Below are 14,949 nucleotides of genomic sequence, written 5' to 3' on the forward strand. Positions count from 1 at the left end.
GTCAGCCCACCCACTCCAAGGATGCTGCGTGCAGCCAGCCAGACTATAGCAGCGGCATCACCGCCTCCATCTGATTGGTCGGTAGGACGTACTCAAATTCACATCACACCACCACTGATGTGGAAAGCACAAGAGTATTCCATTTAAAATATAGCCTGTTATGATAGCCTGCCCTATTAGCAGTTCAATTATCTTCAGATAGGATGCAGCACCACATTTTGGTATAGAAAACCTCCTGACTTGGAAATTAATTATGGAATTATGGAAGATATTCAAATTAAAGGTAGGGTAAAGTGCCAATTATTGTGTTGGTTAAAACAAGTTATTTTCTTAACCCCAACCCCCAATTTCACTGTATGAGTTCTCTCTCCTGACTGGATACAAGGTATACCGACTTGAAAATACATTTTCTGTTTACTATAGCTGGAGAGATGCGGATCCATGTTACTGAACAAACACATAACTAATGATTATATTATCAGAGTATCACTTATTAGACAAATAAAAAATAAAAACAACCCTTAAAAAAAATAGCTACACATTTCAGTAGAACCTTCCATATTAACAACAAAAAATATAGTGATGAGTAAACACAGCACAATATGTTTGACACATTTATTGCATACACAGTACATTCAATGGTGATCCTATATCTATTGCACACACAACAAGCCCCCGGCCCTATATGTCTGTCATATATATTATTACATATACAGTAAGTCACGTAACATCTTCCACAGAGGAAGCGAAAAATGCCATGAAAAATACAAAGATGTGGAGTACGTTATATATTTATTGAAGATAAGCATCTCATGTGCAACACTTAGGCCTACAATATTATGCGCAAAGACCCTGCTCACCAACATTTATTGATAAACATAAATATTCTAGAAGGGAGTTCCAGCCGCGCCTCTAGCCTCTAGCAGGCCAGTCTGGTGCATCTCAGAAGCAGGACAGATAACATGCGAACAAGAAGGCACTGGAGCAGCTCAGACGATTTAGGCCCTTAGTTTATTATAGCAGGGTGCAAGTAAAAAGTGTCACTTTTTACTTGCACCCTGCTATAATAAACTAAGGGCCTAAATCGTCTGAGCTGCTCCAGTGCCTTCTTGTTCAAACATAAATATTCTTCCTTATACTTTCTTCAAAGGTTTGAGACAGGAATGTTCAGCGACGCCATTTCTCTGTGAAGAAACAAGGAGTCAATTACATTAAGTTGTAAACTCTCCAATACATGATATTGTTATTGCAGTAAACTCATTGAGTCAAAGTATTTCCATAGAGGCATATAACATGTATGTAAGCCTACCTCTGGTGACATCAAAGCAGTTCTCGCAGTGCACCGTGCGTCTGTATATCCACATGCTGTCCCCAGCTTTCATGTGACCCAGAGTGCAGTTACACACCTCACACTGTGAAAACCACAAGAAAAACAAGTTTCCTATTGATTGTTTGGTTGCACATTTCCTGACCCAACAGAACAATTGAGACCTTTTTTAAATACATAAGGGAGTCTGTTATTTTCAAAGAGAAACATGGTCATGGAAGAGTGGTGAGTATAGTACCGATGTACTATTGAATATATTCAAATAGTACATGTTGATGACATAATACATGTCATCAACAAAACAAATGCAAACACTATTATGTACAGTACAAAGGAGATGGGAAATTACCTCCCCTTGTGGATGTTTTTTCAGGCTAATTTTGAATGGGTCATGGGCTTAGAATAGAATATAGTCTCCACTCCTTGGGGTGTTTTTTTGTCACTGTATATTTGCACAATGGACATACATGAAATTTGTCCTCTGCATTTATTTACCCATCCTACAACTGTAGGAGCAATGAGCAGCCATTTTACGGCGCTCAGTGAGCAATAAGGAGTTAAGAGTCTTGCTCAGGGCCTGGGCGGCTGGCGTAGCCGTCTGGGCACCTTGGCTGGTAATCCAGTCTGGCAGTGTACCGTGGGCTCGAGCCACGATCCCGACGGCCTTTACTGCGTGTCACCCCCCCATCTCTCTCCCCATTTCCTGTCAGCCTACTGTATACCTATCCCTCTATAAAAAATAAATAAAAATAAAGGCGAAAGCCACAAAAATATTTAAAAAAAGGAGTCTTGCTCAGGGACACATATTGCTGGCCATGGCCTGGAATCATATCTGGGACAACCAGGGGCTCTGGCTTCCCAGGCTTAAGGCCAAGAAGTAGTCGGATGAGCTTGTCTTGGGGGAGGTCTGAAGCTTAGTTTTGAGTAACATTGAGATGTTGGAGAACCAAGAGGAGCAAGCATAATCAAAATTGAGATTACTATAGCCTATCGTGAACTCAAAATAATGGATTCTGTTTTTATCAAGGGGTATTGACAGTACTTCACCTTAAAGCATGAGGCATGGCAGTTAATCTTCATCTCGTCCAGGACCATCTTGGCCTCAGAGTTGAAGGGCTTACGGCATGAAGTGCACAGATCTTTCTCAAGCACTTTCCTGCAGAGACCATGCAGGTATACCAGGATATCATTAGTAAGCCCAAGCCCCCATAACAAAGCGGAACTTTTACTATAACTAGCATTTCATTGTTTTTATACCTCTCAGGAGCTGAGTAGTTGGTCTTGATAGAAGATTTAGACAGTAGGCCATCCACCCTGGTTTGAATTGAAAGTTAAACTTTTATGAGTTTCTGAAGATGAGATACAGTATACAGTATAAAATTAGGGTTTAAGGAAGACAATTATCCAATACCTGCTGTCCTTGTAGGATGTCGGCGAGTAGACAGTAGGACTGGTGGCGCTGCAGATAAATCAAATCAGATAAAAGCATGTTTCATATTATAAGTTATAACACCATTCAGACCAGCCTCCAGCCTGTGTATGACACTGCTCAACTTCAGTTGAGCAGTGCTGATGAAGTTCATTACTGTACATCATTCACCACTGAAGGCGTGCTTTCATTGCTTTACTTATTTACCTGGATCTGGATTCTAGTCTGGGTGTATTGTGTATCGTGTTATACTGAATAAAGATGCTCTTTTACAAGTGAGTGAATTGTAGTTGATAGGCTATAGTCCTTACTTGGGCTCAGAGCTGATAGTGTAGGAGGTGGTACGGGTCGATGGGGTGTCATCACTGGTGCTATATGAACTGTAACTGTGCATGAAAGAGAAAATAAATGCTTTGAAAATAGTTATTTTTCAAACAGCTGGTCTTAGTTTTGCTGCTGCACAGTTATTACAATATTAGATATAGTTATCTTGACAGTCAATTACACTTGCTTCCTTATATTGTCTGGTTTTAGGACTATGCCATTGTACATTTTAGTGGTGGACAGTAACAGAGTACATTTACTTGAATACTCTACCTGAGTACATTTTTTGAGTATCTGTACTGTATTTTTTTATTCGTATGACTTTCACAACATTTCAGAGATAAAAGTTGTACTTTTCACTCCAGTACATTTCGAGGAAAGGAAAAACTACAGACTCGCCCACTGATTTAATAGCAGATCTACGTACAAGCTCACAACGTATTGCGTTGTGAGTTTGTAGATTTGCTATTCACTATTATACTTTTATTTTTGTTTTTGTTTATTTTTGTTAGGGTTTAAGAAAGACAATTATCCAATACCTGCTGCCCTTGTAGGATGTCGGCGAGAAGACAGTAGGACTGGTGGCGCTGCAGATAAACCAAATCAGATAAAAGCATGTTTCATATTGTAACACCATTCAGACCAGCCTCCAGCCTGTGTATGACATTGCTCAACTTCAGTTAACCCTAACAATTTATTGTTGTGTTGTTATTTTTGTTTTGTTTTTTCAATGTTTGTGCTGTTTCTTGTAGCCTACTGTAACTCACTGAACAGGAGAAGAGAGGTCGGACCTCATGGACTTAGGCATGAGGCTGTCATACAGGTCATCCTCAGCCCTGTGAAGACATTATAAACCACCATTACATTACGGTACATTACATTACGTTAGTTAGGGTTTACCAGACAAAATAATTTAGATACAGTTATGGTTCTCTTACGAGGAGGAGGTGCTTGTAGTGGTAGTGGTGGTTTTAGTGTCATCTCTACAAAGAAAACACATGTGCATTTAGCCAAGAGATACTTATTCTGAGTACCGGTATTCACATTATGCAGTGCAGTTTATCGTTTGTGCAGGTTAGTTTTTCTTTTTCATGTAACTCAAACTCACCGAACAGGAGAAGAGAGGTCCGACTTCATGGATTTAGGCATGAGGCTGTCAAACAGGTCATCCTCAGCCCTGTGAAGACATTATCAACAGCCTGGTCATAAACCACCATTACATTACATTACGTTAGTTAGGGATTAACAGACAAAATAATGTATGGTTCTCTTACGAGGAGGAGGTTCTTGTAGTGGTAGTGGTGGGTTTAGTGTAATCTCTACAAAGAAAACACATGTGCATTTAGCATACTTACACTGTAGTATTCACATTACACAGTGTAGTTTGTTATCGTTTGTGCAGGTTAGTTTTTCATGTAACTCAAACTCACCGAACAGGAGACATCATGTTCTTAGGGATGAGGCTGTCATACAGGTCATCCTCAGCCCTGTGAAGTCATTATCAACAGGCTGGTCATAAACCACCATTACTTTAGGATTTTACCATGCAAAATAGATACACTACAGATAAAGGTTATTATAACTTACGAGGAGGAGGTTCTTGTCGTGGTTGTGGTGGTTTTAGTGTCATCTCTGCAAAGAAAACGCATACATTTAGCTGACAGACTAGTACAGTCTCTCTAACATGGTGGTATCATAACATTCACTCAGTCAGAACTCACCCTTTACTGCCGCTGTCCACTATATCCACCTCTCTCTTGATGATGCTTGTAGTGCTTAAAGAGTGAAGATTTTACATGTTAGTGAATGCTAATATTTGTTGTTGCTTTTCTTTTTATTGCAGTCAGGGCAACATATACCTGACAGGAGAAGAGATGTCAGACTTTGTGGATTTCCGCAGGAGAGTATCGAATGGATCATCCTCAGCCCTGGAAAGGCAACATGCAAACAGCACACATGTAAATAACATACATAGCATTATGTGAGTAAAGTAAACAACATACATCGGAATAACAGAGTATATCTAAGCAGGAAACAATATTATATTATAGACAGAAACAAATAAGGAGTGCTAGAGGATGAGGTAGTGTTATAGTGTTATATTAGTAGTGGTCATGTCTTGCATGCATGTCTTACATGGAGGAGGTTGTTGTAGTTTTGGTGGTCGTGGTAGTTGTACCATCCCTGGGGGAAAAAAACACACAGAAGATTTAGATGGTAGACTCTGTATGTATAAATTCACATTCACATGATGTATTTTGGTACACAAGCATATAGCCTTGTGTCTCTACGGTCCTATCCATTGTCGCGTAAGACTTACCCTTCAATGCTGCTTGTAGTGGTAGTGGTGGGTTTAGTGTAATCTCTACAAAGAAAACACATGTGCATTTAGCATAGCCTACTTACACTGTAGTATTCACATTACACAGTGTAGTTTGTTATCGTTTGTGCAGGTTAGTTTTTCATGTAACTCAAACTCACCGAACAGGAGACTTCATGGACGTAGGCATGAGGCTGTCATACAGGTCATCCTTAGCCCTGTGAAGTCAAGTCATTATCAACAGGCTGGTCATAAACCACCATTACTTTAGGATTTAGCATGCATAGACAGAAACAAATAAGGAGTGCTAGAGGATGAGGTAGTGTTATAGTGTTATATTAGTAGTGGTCATGTCTTGCATGCATGTCTTACGTGGAGGAGGTTGTTGTAGTTTTGGTGGTCGTGGTAGTTGTACCATCCCTGGGAAAACAAACACACAGAAGATTTAGATGGTAGACTCCGTATGTATAAATTCACATTCACATGATGTATTTTGGTACACAAGCATATAGCCTTGTGTCTCTACGGTCCTATCCATTGTCGCGTAAGACTTACCCTTCAATGCTGCTTGTAGTGGTAGTGGTGGGTTTAGTGTAATCTCTACAAAGAAAACACATGTGCATTTAGCATAGCCTACTTACACTGTAGTATTCACATTACACAGTGTAGTTTGTTATCGTTTGTGCAGGTTAGTTTTTCATGTAAATGAGACGTAGCTTGCGAAGTTAGTTCATTCAGACAACCTCAAGGGGGTTCATGCCATGCTCAAGGCGCATACTATACTCAAGGGGTTAACATGCTGCATTACTATGTGGGTGTACAGTGTGTGCAGTCCCTCACGTCATTCGCCGATGCGGCAGTCAGCTGACCAATTGGGCGGGCTACTTAAGCTCACCAGTCTGCATGCTCTTCCTGCCTTCCTCTGCATATGGTCCCCGGTTGTATGTGATGTTTTTTCCCACCTCCTCCCCAGCACCACCAGTGGGCTCTGCTATTTATGTTCCCCATGGGGGGTTATTGTATATCTATCTCCCTGCTCTTTATATTCTGTGTTATTGCTTAACCATGCCGAGCAGGGAGAAATCCAGCAGAGCCGAACGCCAAGTCTAATATCATATGCACACTTGTTACTCATTCTGCAATAAATATTGGTTTAACTATTCGTGAGTTGTCTGACTGAACTCAAACTCACCGAACAGGAGACTTCATGGACGTAGGCATGAGGCTGTCATACAGGTCATCCTCAGCCCTGTGAAGTCAAGTCATTATCAACAGGCTGGTCATAAACCACCATTACTTTAGGATTTAGCATGCATAGACAGAAACAAATAAGGAGTGCTAGAGGATGAGGTAGTGTTATAGTGTTATATTAGTAGTGGTCATGTCTTGCATGCATGTCTTACGTGGAGGAGGTGGTTGTAGTTTTGGTGGTCGTGGTAGTTGTACCATCCCTGGGGAAAAAAACACACAGAAGATTTAGATGGTAGACTCTGTATGCATCAATTCACATTCACATGATGTATTTTGGTACACAAGCATATATCCTTGTGTCTCTACTTTCCTATTGTTGCGTAAGACTTACCCTTCAATGCTGCTTTTCACTCTCACAGTCTCTGTTTTGGACACACTGTAATTAAAAACAAACATTACATACATGCACAATTATCTATTATTATAAAAATTAAATCAAGTTCCAATGAAATTTGAGATGTTTCCAATGTCAATTTAAAAAAGGAAAAGGAAAAGAAATTACCTCTCTGGAAAATCGTCTTTGACAGACTTGGGCGTGAGTGTATCATAAAGCTTGTCCTCAGCGCTACAAAGTAAAATAAAAAACAATAACATTTTTATTTATTAGTATTCAAGATAAAATAATTGAATAATTATGTCAAAAGGATTTTACTAGATGTGAATTTATTTTAGTAGATGTTAAAATAAAATAATTTAAAAGTTGCACACATTCCCAAGCAGTTCATTTAGTCAAGAGATCATATCTTACGCTTTATCGTTAGTATCAGTTGTCTCTGTCACTTTGGTTGTTTTAGTAGATGACGAATAGGATGGGTGTGTTCTGTGTTGTCATGTGTGAACAGATATACAAATCAATCACTTATTATTTTCTTTTGTGACTTTAGTTTCGTGTTCTTTTGTTTAATCTCTAACCAATATGTTTTATTTATTTATTTTACCCTTTCTTGACATCAGCGAAAACCCGGTCAGTGAAGGCGGTAGGTTTATTCACAGAGGACCTACAAATACAGAGAATATTAAGGTCACACAAAATCTGTCAAGAAATATGTTTTTGCCCATCTGTTTGTTTGTCTGCGATCAACATAGAAAAGTAATTACCAGATTGCCATGCAATTTGTTCTGTACATTTATGGTCCCAAGAAATCTATTATTATGATTGTGATACCCCATGAACTTTCGTCCATCATCAGGGAAAACTTTCAAATGAGCAAACTGGGGATATTTTCAGGCCTTGGCGAAGGTCTGCACTCTACTGTGCATTCTTTATAGGGTCGAGCTAAATAATTGATATTGAAATTGAAATGGACCCGGTACCACACATTAGATTCTATTTGTACACGGTTATCAAATCAATCAGTATTTTTTGTATAAAATGGGGTCCATATAGCCTATTAAGCCTAATGCATGTCAAAATTAAAACGTTTGAATATCACAGTTGCTCAATGCTCTAGTGTCTGCTGCCTACCTGCTAGTGCTGGTGGTGGTTTCAGTGGTCTTTCCATCCTTGGCAATGGTAGTGGTTGTGGTACTGTCAGCAAAGCAATAGAACAGACAATTTACCTCAAGTGTCTCAGTGTGATAATGTTTTTAATAGCAGTTTGCTGAAGTGAAGGGATCAATTTTCTACCTGGTCTTAGGAGCCTCTGTATCTGTCTTGGTGCTAGGAGTCGTACTTCTGTAATGATTATAATATTACACAAACACACAATTAGACGCTCAATACACGATTAAAAGAAACAAAACTGTTCTATTATAATTTGTACTGAATTGTTGAGGTTGATTGTATAACCCCAGATGTAAATATAATATATATTCAGAGCATTCGATGCATGTTACAGAAAAAGACAGTATTTAGTGTGTTTCTACAAAGTAACTCCTCTATCATAAATAGCAGCTTTTTTAAAAAGTATACCTTCTGGTATAAGATGTGGAGGTCCGTCCATAGCTGGAAGGTAGTGTGCTGTCAATAGAAGTCATAATTAATCCATGATTCTGAAGTATGTCAAGTGGATTTTTGCCATTAAATTATACTCCAATCTTTATATCCACTTTACTCATTTAAAAACATTGAGTATTGTCAAAAGGCAAAAGTGAAGTGCTGCATGTATGTTTGTTGAATGGAAATACACCAACCTGATGTCATTGAGCTCATCCTGACTTGCACTGAATCTGTGAGCAAAGAAATAGGCTTTAAAGTAAGCACAGTTGTATCAGAACAGGATATCAGTGATGATAGAACTCAATTAAAAACAGTTACCTCTTGCTGAGAGACTGCACCGAGGATGTCGAACTTAGTTTTGTTGGGCTTGTTGTTTCAACAGGCTCAGTGCTATATGAGAACAAAAAGTGATTAACACTATCTTACATTTAAATGAAAGTAATATCGACTCTGTGATAACATTAAATCATTGTCATTGTAAATCTAGATGGCTATATTGTTTAAAGAAATATGTAAAAGGAGAAATGTATCAAATGTAAATGGAGAAATGTATCAAACATTTTACCTCTCAAGGGTCTCACTGGACCTAGTATATCGGCCCAAAATTGTCTTGCCAAAATTGGGATCTCGACTAATGGGAGAAAAGAAGACAAAATAATTCAAACAGGATGACTTAACCACTGACATGTACGTGCATGACATACTGTGCATGTGTCCAAAGAATGTGCAGAACAGAAAACTACACAGTATGAACTTCTATAATAAGCTCCTGTGACGAGTGACACAGGTGTGGTGTCAAGCCAGGTGTCAACACATGGTGGCTGTGGCTCAGGAGGTAGAGCAGGTCGTCCAATGACCCGTGGGTTGGCTAGTGAGGACGCTGTCGCCGACTGTTCGCCGCTTCACCTCCCAATGTATGAATGAATGAACCATTGTAAAGCACTTGGAAAAGCGCTATAAAAATGCCATTCATTATACACACCCATGTGTTTCTGAGGCTAATGTATCTCTCGGAGTAGTCTATCTCTATATCTTTGACAATGACCCCCAACATACCCAAACAGTTATGATATTGTGCCGCATGTTTAAGCTTTTGGACTACCAAAATCCTCCAAACAGACAAGGCCTCACCCCCGACAAGGTGGGTCCGGAGTCCGGACCCTAGGTTGAGAACCACTGGCCTATCTTATTTTATATCACAGTGAGTGACTTACTCGACTCGTTCATCCTCATCATCATCCTTCTTAATCCAGCTGCTGTCTTTTAGCAGAGATGACTTCTTCTTGCTGTCCTCAATTGCCTGGCTATTACTTGTGCTCTTGGCTGGAAACACATGGTGATGACAGACATTAGTTTACTTTAATGTCAAGAGGAGCCGCAGGCATTGATTGTGGTTGCTTAATAGGCAACACCATGCATAACTACTGTATTGTTGGAATGATGTTGACAAATTGACACAGAAGAAAATCTCAACACCTAATATCTTATGACACTAGTGAGTGAGCGGTAGCCTAATTAACGCTCAGTGCCTGTGTGAATGCTTTCTAACCATAGCACTTACGTGTCTGGGAGGTGTAAGTCCTTCTTGTGTAAGACATGTTTTGTGTTTTCAGTTCACCTAAAATAGATAGAATCTAGATGAAAGGAGAACAAAGACAAAAGGAGAAAACATTTGAGCATGAACTGTATGTATATGAGCCACTAGATGGCACTGTTCATTGTGTTTGTCATGTATATTTACCAAGCACTATCAACTGTAAATATTAAATATTAGCAGGTTTTGATTTTAAATCAGACCATAGATATCAACTAATTCAATTTAGTCTTACTGAACCCAACTTTGTGTTGATTCATTTGAAAACTAAGACTTGCAAACTTAATTTAAAGAATAAATGTAATTTTAACCAAATGTGGTTATGTTAATGACCATATTGTTAATAGCCTATGTCAGGGGTTTTCAACTGATTATGAACCAGGGACCACCACCCTGACTGAGAATCAACCTGGGGGGACCACTGTTGTGTTGGGAGGGGGGATATGGGCGTAACTCCTTTTCTGTGGAAGTTCTTGACCACCTGTTGAAAACCCATGGCCTATGTTGATACAATATATGATTATATTTAGCACATATACAGTGGTTGGAGGAGGTATTCCTAGACATTTTGACCCTGGTGTCAGTTGTAGCTTAAACAGCCTGAAGCTCATACGCTGTAATATCTCCCCAGGCCAAACAAGCATTCCATCTTGGAAGAGCGTTAGAAATTTGGACTCCCAATTCAAATCCCTGGTAGGACACTAAAAACCTATAGATTGCAGGTTTAACACCTGTGCTGTGCATGCTCAGTCAATCTATCATTGTGCCAGACAGTGAGTAGTCTGTCAAGCACTGCTCAACACCTGACTTGCTGATTAAGCCCCAAACCAGTTTGGCTTGATTTGACCCCGTATGCAGAGCAGGCACACCCGTCACGTCACCCACCCTCCACGGCATGCACCTTCCCTAAACACACCTTTGGCAACAGAACAGTGCGTGCGGCCATGGGCAACATTCCAGGCATAGACCATTCATGATAAGGATTATACACTTTCTTCTGCACGAACACTACAGTATGAACACTAGGCTACTACTCTGTGAGTGAGGTTATCACACACACACACACACACACACATCAATGACTTGTTTAAACAGTAATTTGTTGATTTAGTCACACAATTAAATGGCATGATGTAATGACTTATGTTGCATGACGATTGTGGATCCTTTTAAGACAAATACACTAGTATAATGCATTTAATGGGACTTTTAAGTAATCAGATTGCTAGGCTGTCATAATGTATTTAATCAAAGTCTAAATAGGCTGCTATGGACAGCTTCCATAAGCTTCATTGATTTTTATTATCTGTTGTGAGAGTTGACAACACACCACCAGATAAAGGAATTTAGTTGATAAACTGGATCAAGCTGTATTAGAAGAATTAATCTGTGCTACAGCACATTTATACTACAGTACATTCCCAAAGTAAGAAAATGTCTCAAGTAGACTAATTCAGATTCAATCTTGATCTTGACTACATGCCATGGATTTGTAACCTGAAATTATGATTATTTTGATAAGCAATGTGTGGTTTAAATGGGACAGGAGAAAGCTTGAAAAGAATACCAGATGCTATCTTTCTTTGTTTGCACTATCAAGTTCAAGTGAGGATACCTCACTTGTATCAACCATATAACAAAATGAAGGTATTAATGCCTTCATTCTGACAATAAAACACAATCTACTGCACACAATGAATGTGTTGGGAGCAAAAGTACTAGCAATGGATAATTAGGCTTAAAAGCTTTTGGATTTTTGACCTTCATTAGAGCATTAATTCCATTAAATAATCATTTACAGTACCACCTAATACAGCCCTAATCTATTTCACCACCAAACATCGAGTTATCTCAAAATAAGCAGTATGAAACAAAAGCAAACCTGTTAAAAATTGAAATGTCCTAGACTAGCACATTTTCACCCAAGCTTACAATGTTTGTGTTAATATTAATGGAAATGCCTGCATTAGGAATCCGAAAAAGAGAAATAAGCTGCATACCTTTGCTGAAGGTTTCTCCACACGCAAAACATGCAACTACGAACTTTGACAAGAGCTGCAGGTGTTCACAACTCTCACTGCTTTCCCACCGGCTTTTGACCGTAAGGGAGGAGATTCCAAGGACACCTAAGGGTGTGGCATCAGACAACAATCCAATAACAGTGGGTCTCTCTCTCTCTCTCTCTCTCTCTGGACTCCAATTATTGTTTTTTCTTTTTCTTTACAGGTTGAAATGGAATTAGGTGGAGTGCTGGAGAACTTGTCCATCGACATGTGTTCCAGGAAATTGCCCTTTCAGTCATTGCCCTACAGTGGGTGTGGAAAGCCCTGCCTTTGTTTGTAATCATCGTTTGGTGAGTCATCTCCTGAAAATGAACATTTTGATATAACCAAACCCACCCCATAAAAAAAACATTTAATTCACACGTGTCAGCTTATAGCTACCAAAACTAAACTACTAAATCTTAATGGAATGCAAAAACAGAGGTTTGACATTGAGAGGAGAGATTGTTTAAGAACATGATAGTGTTATCTTACTGCAATAACCTTTGAACTACTTGTTATTACTACGTGAAGGTACGCGTAAACAGAACACATAACTTTCAAATGCCACCACTAACATTACACAAATTGAAAAGGGATCACTGACAGTAGAAGCTTATAATTATACAGATCAATGTTTTAAGTAACTATCATACATCAGCTTTTTTGCTGAACTTTTGTGTATAGATTCCCAGTAGCTTTAGCTTCTATTTAGGTTCAGTGTGGTTTTACTTGCTTCATGTATCCTGCAACGTGACAGTGTATTTGTATTAGTCTGACATTTGTCACAGTGTGTGACTGGTAATGACTATTGCATAGCATGTCAGCCATTTTATTTTCTATTCAGACTTGATTAAGGTTCATTCTGGATAAACAAAAGATCTGATTTGGGGCGCCAGTATGAAAATTGCCGTAAATCTTCACTACTTAAATGACAGTGAACTTGCCAAGTGGTTTCAAAACCCACTGGCCAGGGTTCAACAAAGTTGAATGTTTAGCAGAAGTTTAGCAGAAGTTGCAGAAGTTGCTGTGTCACAAGAACTAATTAGCTAGTCTGTGACCGTAGCCTCAATTTTCAAGCCATCCCCACACACAGGAAAGAGTCTCTGTCACGATGATAGCATCCCAGGCGCATAATCTCTGTCTCTGAAAAGGAGGGGATCGGGTGGAGTTGGCTGGTCACTCTGGGGTAGAGTGCCTCCCACAGTCAGGTATGTGGTGTGGGTGGTGGCTGTCACTGCTTGTGCTGGTCCAGAATCTTAAATCAGCCACCACCCACACTACATAGTTCTAGCCTAACTTTGAGTGTGAGTTCTATAGAGTGATTCTGAGATGCTTGTTAATACAAACTCAGTGAGGATTGCTGTTCTGGGGTCAGAGGCAACCTGTGCGTCGAACAAGGCCAAGGACACTGGCATAGGTTATACAGCTTCTACATACACACAGACATACACGTAAATAGGTGTGTGTGTGTGTGTGTGTGTGTGTGTGTGTGTGTGTGTGTGTGTGTGTGTGTGTGTGTGTGTGTGTGTCGGTGGACATAAGGATTTAGAATAGCAGAGAGCTCTAGGACTCAGAGCAGCAGTCGTACCCAGACAGCAGAGAGCTCTAGGCCTACTACTCAGCGCAGCAGTCGTACCCAGACAGCAGCAGAAAGCTCTAGGACTCAGAGCAGCAGTCGTACCCAGACAGACAGCAGAGAGCTCTAGGACTAAGAGCAGCAGTCGTACCCAGACAGACAGCAGAGAGCTCTAGGACTCAGAGCAGCAGTCGTACCCAGACAGACAGCAGAGAGCTCTAGGACTCAGAGCAGCAGTCGTACCGACAGACAGCAGAGAGCTCTAGGACTCAGAGCAGCAGTCGTACCCAGACAGACAGCAGAGAGCTCTAGGACTGCATGAATAATGCTGCTACAATGTTTGAAGAACCAGAAGAAAATGATAGGCTACTCTTATGTACCCTTCAATTCAATAATAAAATAAACCTTGTTTCAAAACATCCCATTGCCTCCTCCTTTGAATTTCTTTCAAAGACACCGCTTCTTAACTTTGTCCTATGAAAGTGTCCTAATCCGTCTCCTACGTCCAGATTGGTAAAGAGTTGGATACATTCTTTGGCGCAATCTCTTCCTATGTACTCAGCTACTCTTAAAAACCTTAGAAGAAATGCTAAAGAAAAATCAGACTTGTCTGAAGTGAGTGGTGAGTGTTGGTACCCTAAAGTGTTCATTTAAGTCATATAAGTGTGTAGGCTACAAATGGAACAAAATGGACAAGTAGGTTTGCTTACACTGTACTTCAGAGTTAAATTAACATTGAGGATTTTACATAGTATATGCCCCTCAATGCATCTCCGCTTGGCACTCGGTGCAGTTCATTATCTATGGCATTAACAAAGCTGGGGATTATGGCTTTTACCCCATATACTGTAGAACAGTGTATGAACTCATGGTACTGTAAAGGAGCTTTGGATATGAAGATAATAGCATCCACCAAATGATACATATTCTATATTAATATAATATTGACTTGGGGTAAGCCCTCACCAGACTGGCATTCATGTCCATGAGAGGTGTATGAGGGGTATTGGTACAACTAAGCTGCTTCAGTACACAGGAGTGGGGACTGTGAATAAAATAAGGATGATTACTTAATTCAAAAAATGTGTCATCATACAGTACATCATCTCATTCTGGCCAATCACAATTTGCGTCCTCACCTTTT

At 39.8% G+C, this 14,949-nt stretch overlaps 1 protein-coding gene across 1 annotated transcript; it reads right to left on the reverse strand.

The window, feature by feature from the left end:
* Positions 1 to 601: 601 nt before the first annotated feature.
* scel (sciellin) lies at positions 602 to 12,420 on the reverse strand. The gene is made up of 33 exons (XM_079518795.1): positions 12,183 to 12,420; positions 10,152 to 10,201; positions 9,805 to 9,913; positions 9,156 to 9,221; positions 8,909 to 8,980; positions 8,785 to 8,820; positions 8,564 to 8,611; positions 8,279 to 8,326; positions 8,117 to 8,179; positions 7,590 to 7,649; positions 7,400 to 7,471; positions 7,154 to 7,216; positions 6,983 to 7,027; positions 5,773 to 5,820; positions 5,562 to 5,618; positions 5,401 to 5,445; positions 5,217 to 5,264; positions 4,940 to 5,008; positions 4,802 to 4,855; positions 4,668 to 4,712; positions 4,511 to 4,567; positions 4,355 to 4,399; positions 4,189 to 4,257; positions 4,019 to 4,063; positions 3,848 to 3,916; positions 3,620 to 3,667; positions 3,068 to 3,136; positions 2,739 to 2,786; positions 2,585 to 2,641; positions 2,375 to 2,483; positions 1,310 to 1,412; positions 1,116 to 1,184; positions 602 to 874 (listed from the first exon to the last, which is right to left on the reverse strand). The coding sequence occupies exons 2-32, from the start codon at positions 10,186 to 10,188 to the stop codon at positions 1,168 to 1,170; spliced, it is 1,821 nt and encodes a 606-aa protein (XP_079374921.1). The 5' UTR covers positions 10,189 to 10,201; positions 12,183 to 12,420; the 3' UTR covers positions 602 to 874; positions 1,116 to 1,167.
* Between the last annotated feature and the right edge of the window lie 2,529 nt (positions 12,421 to 14,949).

This window comes from Electrona antarctica (genome assembly GCF_951216825.1).
Source record: "Electrona antarctica genome assembly, chromosome: 13".
NCBI classification, from domain to species: Eukaryota; Metazoa; Chordata; class Actinopteri; order Myctophiformes; family Myctophidae; genus Electrona; species Electrona antarctica.

What these genes read in the sequence shown, in the direction of transcription:
- scel (XM_079518795.1), bottom strand. Translation starts at nt 10,188, where the DNA reads ATGTCTTACACAAGAAGGACTTACACCTCCCAGACAC. An exon ending in TCCATGAAGTCTCCTGTTCG is followed by an intron (nt 5,446 to 5,561) that starts GTGAGTTTGAGT and finishes TTTTCTTTGTAG; the next exon opens with AGATTACACTAAACCCACCA. An exon ending in GACATCTCTTCTCCTGTCAG is followed by an intron (nt 4,856 to 4,939) that starts GTATATGTTGCC and finishes TCACTCTTTAAG; the next exon opens with CACTACAAGCATCATCAAGA.